The sequence below is a fragment of the Syzygium oleosum genome, unplaced genomic scaffold (genome assembly GCF_021117445.2).
Source record: "Syzygium oleosum isolate NSW1041296 unplaced genomic scaffold, Sole_v2.1 Sole_v2.06, whole genome shotgun sequence".
In the NCBI taxonomy this organism is placed as follows: Eukaryota; Viridiplantae; Streptophyta; class Magnoliopsida; order Myrtales; family Myrtaceae; genus Syzygium; species Syzygium oleosum.
Genome location: NW_026607490.1, coordinates 2,777,015 through 2,788,854, shown reverse-complemented (window position 1 = coordinate 2,788,854; position 11,840 = coordinate 2,777,015). Strand labels below are relative to the sequence as shown.

The 11,840-nt window shown below is 39.1% G+C and overlaps 1 protein-coding gene across 1 annotated transcript; it reads left to right on the top strand.

Moving 5' to 3' along the window:
- Nucleotides 1–534: 534 nt before the first annotated feature.
- LOC115683056 (L10-interacting MYB domain-containing protein-like) lies at nucleotides 535–3,134 on the top strand. Its single transcript, XM_056312652.1, is given in 3 exon segments — nucleotides 535–732; nucleotides 829–2,261; nucleotides 2,344–3,134. Coding segments are annotated over 2 exon segments (915 nt in total). The 5' UTR covers nucleotides 535–732; nucleotides 829–1,943; the 3' UTR covers nucleotides 2,941–3,134.
- Nucleotides 3,135–11,840: the final 8,706 nt, after the last annotated feature.

Here is an 11,840-nt window from a genome sequence, read left to right as displayed (position 1 = left end):
AAATACCCTTTTTATGCCTAGTTTTACCATTTTCTCATTCTTTCCCATCTAAGGTGCAACGAAACCATTTGGGTATTCTTTCAAACACCTTTTAGGCATGCATTAAAGATTTAAATATAGACAAGAAATCACTACAACTCTACTTGTAAATCTTGGAACCTATTTGCACTTAAGATCAAATTTAAACTAAACTAAACTAACAAACATAACCAACCAATGGCCTGTTTGGTTCAGCATTTGAATGCTGCTTTGGGGCTCTAAAGGCCCTTGGGCAAATGCAAAGTTGTTTGGCAAATTTTTTTGCAAGCTTTGAGGAGATGCAATTGCATCTCCAAAGCTCTCCAAGGGCCTTTGGCTGAATGGAGGGATGAAGGAGCATTGGGGAAGTAGCATTTTCGGGATGCAACTGCTTGGTTTAATGAAAATTTGAAAACTTCCAATTTTACCCTCATTTATCACCGTAATTCCATTTTTGCCCATTTTTAAACAAAACCCTAAGTCACTCTGCCCTCTCTTCTTCGCTGAAGACTCGCTCAGGCTTCGCTCTGCCCTCTCCTCTTCGCTGAAGATTGTTGCTCTGGAGCTCTCTTCCTTCACGCCTCGAGCTCTTTTCCCTCACGCTCTTCCTTCACGCCCGCCCTCGAGCTCTCTTCCCTCACGCCCACCCTCGAGCTCTCTTTCCTTCAAGCTCGCTTCCCTCACGCCGCGATTGCCTCTCTTCCCAAGCACTCGGTAAGCTCCCTCCCTCCCTCCCCCCACCACCTTCCCCTTTGCTCTGATTCCGCGCACTAGAATCCGGGTCTAATTAACTCGGCGGTTCTTCTGTAGACCGTCTGCAAGGGGAGGAAGAAGAAGACGATTGAGCACTTCGCCGTGAAGAGCGTCGACAAGTCTCGGAAGAGCAAGGTCCTCTACGAGGTGAGTGTCCGTGTATCGCCCCGCAATTTCGTCAATTTACGCATTGTGGGGGCTTGCGGGTGCTTGGGGGGAATTCGAGTGTAGGATAGGCTCTTTTAAGGAATTCTGGTGGTTACGGTTTGATTTGCTACGGGTGTGATGAGGTAATGTGCAAATTGGATGGGATGATTTGGTTTTGGTTTGTGTTTCTTGGTTTTAGTGGTTTGGCATGTTGATGGGGGGTGGATTGGTGTCCTTTTGATTCGGTTTGGTGAATTGGGTGTTGATGATTTTGCTTGATGCGGTTTTGGGGTACAATTTTGTTCATGCAATTGATTCTTTTCACTGATTTAGAATTTTCATGATTCTTCATCTTAGTTGGGGAACTGTTCTTGGTACTGCAAAGAATTTTTTCCTTGTCTCTCTTCTTGGTTGAATTCGTTGGCTCTTTGGTGGATATTATTATTTGTTCAGCGTTACTTGTTGGTTGCATTATTAGCGCTTAAAACTTTTTAATGGATCCGTGGATTGTTACAACTTGCGGTTAGAGAGCAGTTCTTGCGATCATTGATAATGGGAATTAGAAAGATTTGCAGATAAAGTCGATGTGATCTCAGTTCCTGTATCACTTATGGTCTTGTCATCCTGTAGAACAATTTGTTTCTCTTTGACTGACTGTCCTTTTTTGTCTTTAGATAGAAAACATAATCATCAATGTACATAATTTGTTCTCTAAAACTTTGATAGAATACATATGCTCTGATGTTCAATGATTTTACTGCTCGAATATATGGATACAACTGATGTCTCTATTAGGTCTTTGCATAATCTTGAGTATGGAATTTGAAATAGAAGTTTTTCATTAATTGTGGAAATATTTTTTTGTACAAAATTTGAGTGTATGTGAGAAATATTTTGTATGTTTTTTGGTAGATCATATGTATATGTTTCCCGATTGTGTGTGCTATGCACGGCTGTGCTATTGTTGAGGGTTGTATGTCATTTTTTTGTGCCTGTCAAACTTGTTCATTTTCATATACTAGAAGATGGCAAGTTCAACCAAGGAAAAGGCATATTGGACCACCGAAGATGTGGAAACATTTTGTCAATTGTGCGTTGAACAAATCGATAAAGGCAATCGTCTTGCAACCAACAAGAGGGATGGATGGACAGTCATAATTACTAAGTTTGACGAATTGAGGGGCAAAAAGTATGATAAGAGTCAAATGAAGAGTAAGTGAGATAATCTTAAAGAAGAATGAAAAAGATGGAGGACATTGGTTCATAGTGAAACAGGACCAGGATGTGATTCAAGGAAGAAAACCATTGATGCGAGTGATGAATGGTGGGAGAGTAAAATTCAGGTATTTATCTTTTCTTCTTTTACTATTCCGTTAAGTTCTCATCTTCAATGATACAACTTACTCAAATGTTCTATTATAATAGGCCAATCCTAAAGTGAAGGTTTTTAGGACGAGAGGCATACCTCCTAATCTTGAAGTGTTGTTAGAAAGAATGTTTAGGGATACAGTTGCTATTGGAGGAATCACATGGAATCCTGCTCAAAATTTACGTATCGATGAGGATGTTGAGACCACACAACCTAATATCGGTGATGGTACAGGATCTACTGATGATAACTTGGAGTGTCATGAGGGTGAACAGATTGCTGAACCAACTGTAACTCGGAGCCGGAAAAGATCGGCGCAAACTTCAACGAGCCAAGCTCGAGGGAAGAGAGAAAATAGATTCAGCCCAGTACAACAGCTTGGAAACCAAATTAATAGGCTATGTTCCACTGTTGAAAGTAGGAACGCTGCCCTTGTTGCAGCTCAAGCAAATGAGGGATTCGGTCCTTACAAGGACCTCATAGCAATGTTGGATAGCATACCTGAGATTGCACAAGATGAAAAGTTATACTTTTTTGCAATCAAACATTTTAAGGAAAAGAAAGACAATAGGCAGGTCTTCATGAGCTTGATGAGTGATGCACTAAAAGTCAAGTATCTCAAGCTTGAGTTGGAAGAGCTTAATCATAGTTAGGATGTCATAGCATTTTTTTTTTAACTTTTTGGTATGCTACTTTGTTCTCGTACGACATCTCTAGTTGCATTACGTGTGAACCCAATTTCTATTAATGTTTTAATGTGAGTGTGGTGTTATCTTTATGTGGTTGAGTTTGCGTATATTTGATTGGTGATGTTGTTTCTCTTGATGGATGATCAAGTTTATTAATTGTTGTTCTTGCTCTAACTCAATATTTTGTTACGTTAAGCAGATATGGATGATTCTCCTGAAAGGGAAAATCGCGAAACACAGGAAAATGAATTATGGGATGTTCTCTCAATTGCTCAAGCTTCAGTTGTTTATCAAGCAACGAACCTTTGCAAACAACCTTGCATGACCTCATCATATACAGGTTATGAATGGTTGAGAGAATTGATGGATGAAGATGCTAATCCGATAAGGTGCTATCATATGTTTAGAATGTATAGGGTTGTATTTAATAATTTAACGCGTGAGTTAGTAACACGATATGGCCTTAAAGGATCTAGGAATACTGATGTCGCAGAAATGGTTGGAATGTTTCTTTTTATGTTGGGACATGGTATAGGTAATAGGTTAGCACAAGAGCGTTTTCAGCGCTCCGGAGAAACCATAAGTAGGCATTTTAGCTTAGTTTTAGATAAAGTATGTGACATGGGGAAAGATTTGATTCAACCAACTGATTGCCAATATAAGGAAGTTCCAGAGAAAATCAAGAAAGATCAACGATTTTATCCATATTTTAAGGTAAGTTACGATTATACAATAAAAATGAAAAATGAAATGCAAATCAAGTAATATTTGTGTTGTTTGTGTTAGGATTGCATTGGAGCTATGGATGGTACACATATCCCAGCGGTGATACCTATGTACGATCAAATTCATTTTATTGGTCGAAAAGGAAAGGCGACTCAAAATGTGTTGGCCGTATGTAATTTTAACATGGAATTTGTCTATGTTTATGCCGGTTGGGAGGGACAAGCTCATGATACCCGTATCTTTTATGATGCCATTGGAAGACGTGATGCATAATTTCCTCATCCTCCTGCAGGTTCGTTAATTAATGGTTTATGTACATCCATATGTATTTATGTGGCATTTATTAATTAAATTTACATTATATTTGTGTAGGTAAATATTATTTAGTAGATGCTGGATATCCAAATCTCACGGGTTATTTGGGGTCATATAGAGAAGTTAGATATCACTTGCTAGAGTTTCGGCAAGGTCCTGCACCTACAGGTTATCGAGAAGTATTCAACCGTGCCCATTCCTCGCTACGCTCAGAAATTGAGCGAGCATTTGGCGTATTAAAAATGAAGTGGAAGATTCTAACTACCATGCAAAGTTATCCATATGAAAAGCAAGTGCAAATTGTTATAGCAACAATGGCTTTGCGCAATTATATACGAAGAAATGCCGTGACTGATAAGGATTTTGAAACAGCAACTTTGGATCCCGAGTATGGATATTCAGTTAATCATGATGCTATAAATGAGGAGGCGAGTACTTCAAATGATAATACATCTTCTGACATGACATATTTACGTGATGAAATAGTCTTGAGTTTATGTAATAGTTGAGGAGCTTTGTAATTTTTATGGATAACTTATTTCTTTCATCGGGACATATGTGATCATGTTTATTATATTGAAATTACTCTCTTTTTAATAGAGAAAGATCCACTTTCATGTGATTTTTTTAATTTATAAATTTGTTAATATATCTCTTTTACATTAATCTCAACGCGAAAATGTAAAAGTTACAGTCATTAATTTTTTAATTTTAAACTAATTAAAGTTAAAAAAAAACTTAAATTGGCATAGCAAAGGACTTTCCAAATATAATGTTTACCAAACAGCATTTCCCCCAAAGTTGCATTCCAAAGTACTTTTCAATTACAGTTTACCAAACAGTATTTGCATTTCACCAAACCCCTTTCCTTTAAAGGTATTAGCATTTTCCCAACGGTTTTTCCCAAAAGCCGAACCAAACAGGCCCTAAGTCAAGAGTACTAAGTAGATCAATCTGACTTAGCCCCTAGAGTTTTCACTTACCTTAAATGGGATCTTGAACAACCAAAGCCTTTACTCACTTTGTAAGACTCTTGAAAGTTGAGACTAAAATCACAACTTAATAAGATAGTTGGAGGTCGATCGAAACTTCGAATTGGAAAAAAGTTGTTTCGTTTATGGACGATAGGGAGATGAAGCAATTCTTGAAGTGGAAATTGAAGGGGGTGATGTCTTGGCCAAGAAAGGGGAAAGAGGGTGTTCTTTTATTTTCTTTTTCTTAACTTCACTAATAATGATTGCTACAAACCTTGGTTAAGTTAAAATGTCATGAATGATGTCATTTTGATGACTAAGTTCAATGGCACAAATACAAGCATGTGGGTTAAATACTAGGTCTAGAATCAAGAGAAGTGTTCAAGTGAAAGGGTGACAAGTGGCTTACTTTGGTTGATTAAAAAAAGAAGATATTTGATGCTTCATCAAGATAGTTTGCAATTCAGTAAAGACACAAGAAAATCAGTGCCTGTTCTAAACATTGATAAGTCTGAAAAATATTTTAAACTCAATGAAATTATCCACAAAAGCTATCGAACGTTAGGAAAATCTTAACTTAGTGAATCCATAGGGTGTCGAAAGGTGCTTAGAGACGAAAACCAACCGAGGCTCGGCAATCTTTTGATTCTTGTTGTTGTGGAAGGAGAGCTTGAGTTTGGCGAGACTGTTGAAGAGCTTACAAGAGACATGTGGAAGAAGATGGAGCACTGTTGTACTCGAGGTGACTTGAAGGGCTAGCCTCTTTGGGAATGAGAAGAGGATTTGAGGTTGTGCAGTGACGGTTGCAGCGGTGACGATGGCAATAGTGGTAGTGGTGGTGGTTGGGAAGTAGAGGATGGTGGGACCGGGTGGTTAGGGTTCAAAGGAGATGGTGACAAAGGAGAATATGAACTGAAGTAAAGGAGAAAAAAGAAAATAAGAAAAGAAAAAAAAAAGCCCAAGATGACAATATCTCTGGCCAGGGCTTCAAAAGTAGCATGTGAGATGTACATGCTTGCCAGTTGACATGTGTCGACGAAAATTTGGCTAGCTGATGAGCTTGAAGCCTAATTTGAGATTTTGTTAGTCACTTCAAGGTTTTATTTATGACAAAGTCTACTTTGGGCCATATTATGAAAATAACAGCTCCATTTCGGACCCTTAGATGAATTTTCCCTGACTTAGGCTGTGTTTGTCCGAAAAATATTTTCCGAAAAATATTTTTCGCGTTTTCAATTCGGGGCGAAAATATTTTCCGTGGGAAAACATTTTCCTTCCTCACCCCAAATCCTTCATTGTTTTGAGAAAATGACTTCCGTTTCGAGAAGCGGAAGTCATTTTCCGGAAGTTTGAAGCTCTGCTTTGCTTGAGACTTCTTCCTATTTTCTTTTTTTTTTGTCTTCGCTTCTTCTACCTTAGCCGCCGGCGGCCGGCGACCGGCGAGCTCGGCCTCACTGAGCCTTGCCGATGACCTCGGCGAGGTTCGCCGACGTCCGGCGACTCCGGGTGAGGTTCGCCGACGCCCGGGCGAGGCCCCAGGCTCGCATGGGTCAGAGCTCGGGCCTCACCGGATCCGGCGACCCGGGCGAGGTCGAGCTCGCCCGAGGTCGCCAGATCCGGCGACCGGGCGAGGCCGATCTTGCGAGGCTCGAGCTCGCCGGCCGGCGAGCCGGGCCTCGCCGCCTGCGGCAACGCTCGAGCTCGCCTTTGTCCGGTCGCTGGACGTCGGCCGTGGCCGTGGCCGGCGACCCGCCGGAGAAGAAGAAGGAAAAAGAACACAGGCCGGGCGGCGATTGTTGCCGAACGGCGGAAAATATTTTCGAAACTTTTTCATATTTCAGTTTAACACGGACTAAATTGTGTTCCGGAAAAATATTTTCTAGGAAAATGATTTCCGGGAAAACATTTTCCAAAAACACAATATTTTCCACCAAACGAACGGAGCCTTAAATTACTAGGTTGAAGTTATTCCTCATCATTTTGAAATATTTCTAATGTGAGAACAGTGAGATGACTGATGAAGGTACATGATTTAGTATTTAGAAGTATTAATACTATGAAAAACCTTAAACTAGTACACATGTGACAAATTTACCAAAAACTAATTTTTTGACCACCAAAAAACCCAAATCGGTACATCTATGACAAATTCACCAAAAACCCCAAACTAGTACATTTGTGACAAATTTACCCTATGTTGGTTTCCGTTAAATTAAATTAATACCACGAAAAAACATAAACTGATATACCTGTGATAAACGGAGGATAAAACCCAAAACCGGTACATCCGTCAATTATCACGTGTCATCAAACTCAGCAATTCAATAGTAAAATTTAATGAAAACTACTAGAAGATAAATTTCTCACAGGTGTATCAGTTTAGGGTTTTTTGTGGTCAAAAAATTAGTTTGATGTAAATTTATCACGGGTGTACCAGTTTGGAGCTTTTCGTGGTATTAACCCTATTCAGACGTATCATTTTTAAAATAAGCTTGTGTTTATATTTCTTGGAAAAAGGACACCAAAAATACCACAACTTTGTAAGCACTCATTTCAGTGTCAAAACTTTTAGAGTTATCACTTGAGTTCCAATTTTGTAAACAAAAGATCATCTTAGTGCAATCAAATCCGACGTTGCAACTTTTTAGTTTTATATGTCCGACATGGCTCGTCGGCAAAGTGAGTCGGCATAATTGGTGCTAAACAACATCGTTTAACACATTAATTTGTCCCATATTGAGTAGCTGGGGCTAAATCACAACTGTTTTTCAAACCCTAACCGTAAATTGAGGAATTGGGGCAAAGAGGAAGGCTCTACAGACGAAAGAAGCGGAGAAGGAAAGAACGCTAACCTTTGCTTGAGAGGAAAGAACGCTTTCCCGGAGGGTAGAGAGAACATGAACATTTCTTGGAGGGTAGAGAGAATTTGAATGTTTTCTTCATATCCAAACCATTGCTTTAGATCAAAGAGGAACATCAACAGCAAATCAATTTTCTTCTTTCCTCTGAAACCACAACCCCAAACAACAAAGAAAAAGGCGATGTTCATTGAGTTTTCTCAAGACTCGGGCTTGCCCTCATTTTCTCGGAGGAGAGAGACAGAGGGGAAATGCCAGAAATTCTGGGCTTACGGCATGCGAGGCATCTTCTCACGGTTGCAGTAGTGTCACCACTACTTGCACTAGGAGCTCTACTAAAGATGAAGGGCAAATTGAGCGGATCGAGAAGAGAGAGATGGTGAGTAAATTAAATAAATTTGCCAGGTGATCTTGTCGTTTATCTATATTGGAGATCAATTTCTTTTTATAAAAAAGTCATGTTGGAATTAAAATCTCATTAAAAAGCCACCTAAGACGAACCATAGGAAGAGGCACTAAAGTTATCGTTTTTCATCAACGTAGCACTCAAGTGAACGCTCGAAAAGTTTTGACATTAAAGTGAACGCGTAAGAAAGTTATGTCAATTCTAGTATCTCTTTCGGATGATTTGAGGCGACTAATACTTATCGAAGAGCAACATCAAACAAAGTCAAAAGATGAATTAACTTGCTTGAAACTGCAAATTGACGAAATTTTTCAGTACTCACCCAAAAATTCACAATAAAATTTAGATAGCATCAAAGCTTCGTTTATTTTGCAAAAAATGAATGATTTGGAAAATATTTTTTTTACACTGATTATTTGTAGGAAAATGTTTAGGAAAATGTTTTTCAAATCATTCATTTTTCTGGAAAACAAATAGAGCTTAAATGATTATTTGTCAATAATAACTCCATAAAGGAAATTTCCACGTACGATCCTATGGAAAATTTCTCCTCGCAAAAGAAATCCAGTAGTAGACTGTGTTAAAGGCGGGTGGAGGCCGACCGGTGGCGGCCAATCGTGCCGTGTGGGCAGTGGTGGGTGGTAACGGCAGCTGCCTACTGTCGTCTAGCTTAATTATTCCATAACGATTTCTCATTCTTTGAAATGCAACTCAGCACCAACGGGCAAACATATATCAGTTTCACATTTTTCACGCATTTGAACCAGAAGAATGCAACTTCTTCTTTCTATTGCTCCTCACTTACGCCAACCCGAATGATCCGATTACGAGCATGATACTCCGATTTAATTTCTTCTTCTTTTCCTATCACTAAAACCAAAATAATTTTTTCGTGATCATCATCAAGCCCAGCTCATGCAAGAACTCTCGAATCAGTAAAACCCTAACAAAGTAGGCAAACTGAAGGTAACGAAGAAATAGGATTCATCTCCGAGAGAGAGAGAGAGAGAGAGAGAGAGAGAGAGAGAGAGAGAGAGAGAGAGAGAGAGAGAGAGAGAGAGAGGGAGTGGGGAGGGAGATCATGATCAGTCAATAACAATCTTGCTCTCTTTTGTTCTTTTTGATGGCCTTCTGACTCCTATGAACGATTAAAACCACCAAACCTCAATCCAAACTTACATGGTTAGCTTCACAGAAAGAACAAATTATTCATGGTCCTCTTGACAATGATCATCACCTATCGTCACGTCCACTGGCTCGGTCTCTGCGTAAATCTCACTGATACTCCTGTACTTCCTCTTCTTCTGTGGACGAAGCGCCTCGACTTGATCGAGAACCGCCTTGGTTTTCGTTTTCCCCATCGACATCGCCTTGCGCCGGCTCAGACGATCGCTGCCCTTGGACTGATCTTTGGCTGGGCCGCCTCGATGGAGAACCGCCTTGGCTTTCGTTTTCCCCGTCGACGTCGCCTTGGTCTGGCTCTGTTGATCGCCGCCCTTGGACTGACCTTTGAGTGCCCCGCTTGATCTGTTGCTGCCATGGCTGCTGTTGTTGCAGCTCTCTTCATCGCTCAACTGCATGAGCTGCTGTGCGGCGATGATCTCGGAGGCTGTGTGGCCTTCTTGGCTCCATAATCTGATCAATCTCTCAGTCTTGTCCATTTTTATGGCTTCTCTGGGCTTTCAGGAAGAGAGAGCTTGATTCAAATGGTTCTCTCTCTCTCTCTCTCTCTCCAGAGGCTGAGTTGTGATATATAAAGGCCAATGGCTTAACTAGTACATACATCGAGATAAATCTGGACCATTAGATTTAGCGAAACCCAGATGAGGCATACCATTTCGACTGATCTGGATTTAGTTTATACATACGTGACTCATACAATGATATTTCCTTATAAGTATGGCGTAAACGGCAATCTTCATAATTATGTGAGCGGGATAAGAGAGAAACCTGCGGTACCCACTCCATAAGAGGAATGGTTATGACGTGCTTTATTTTATGGAAATGTTGGTTGAAAATCCGAGAAGTACTTGATAAACTCGTTCCATGAATATGAGTTTTTTTTTTTTTGTGAAGTTAGACGTGAACTTCTATAGTTTCTGGTAATGCGATTGACTTGATTTCAGCTGCTTGGAGTTTTAAACTCCATATTGGCTTGCTGGTATATTTTCCAATTGGTTCTAATAGTTGCCAAGAATCGGCTCATACCTATGAACGGCATAGAATTTCGTTAATACATCTTTTAAACTCTTGCTTGTCGCATTCATATTCGAGTGACGAGAAAACATCAAGTGTCGTTGTTTTATTTTATTAGGTCAATGATATACAAAAAAAAGAGAGGCATTAACGCGGTTTATATTATACACCATATGAAAACAATGGAGCATGAATTTATCATGTATAAAAATTTGATTGTGTCTCATTCAAGGAAAGAAAATTTTTGATTTTGAGTAGTTTTTTCTCCCACATCTTGTGCGAAAAAATGAATTTAATACAAATATTATTTTTCACCCTCTGACCGTCAGATTACATTCCATCAGCTCCCTCGGTCTAGTGACTGGTTCTTCTCTCAAGTAGTTGGCTAAATCTGGTCCAAAAATAAGAGGCCCTCCTCATATTTTTTATATTTTTTTTTAGGTTTGAATTGAATAAAGTACCTAATGTCGACTTTCTTGCTATAGTTAGTGACTTCTAATTTGTTTCAATGCTCAGGTTGGCTAACCGGAACGTAATGCAAAATTAAGTCTATCGTCACACATACCACAATCTTGACTGGGTCCGCCTAGTTCACAAGAATCAAGATTAGATTTGATTATGTTTATGAATAAAGTAACCACAAATCAAAAGATACACCCTTCATCCGGGACGTAAGAGAGGATAAATTGAAACATACATTTCATGTTAAATTGGTTTTGTATCTTGATACATTAGAGATGATTATTTCGATTGAAGTGCAAATGGAAACCGCTGGGGAGAAATTGTACAATTGGTCTTAAACTTATTTTACTGATGTCATTTTAGTCGTAAAATTTTAATTTGTTAATTTAGTTCTAAATCTTTATGCAAAATTTCAATGTAGACCTTCTGGCCAATTTTTTATCAGAAATGACTGATGTGACGGTCTAATCATTGACGACCATCCCACATGACATACTCCCACGTCAACGATTTCTAGCGAAGATTGACTGAAACGACTACATTAGAATTTCGTGCAAATGTATATGATTAAATTGACAAAATTAAAAAAATTAAAGACTGAATTACCATCCGCATAATAGATTTAGGATTGATTGAGTTATTTTCCCAAATCACTAGCCCAAGTGGGTATTAGGAGTAGCTTTTGTTTTGAATTCTCTTTTTTTTTTTTTAATTTTTTTGAGGGTTTTAAATCAGACTATTATTTAATGTTTAGCGCATCAAATATTACAAAATACATACGCAACAATGTTTATAATAACCTGTGTCTTGTTAAATAAAAAAAATTCACGTACGTCCATTTATTTTGGCTCAAAAACTAACATGAACTCAGTATACAAGTCCTTTTTGGGGCCAATAGAGTCATTAGGGAGTCAAGGAAACGGAGCG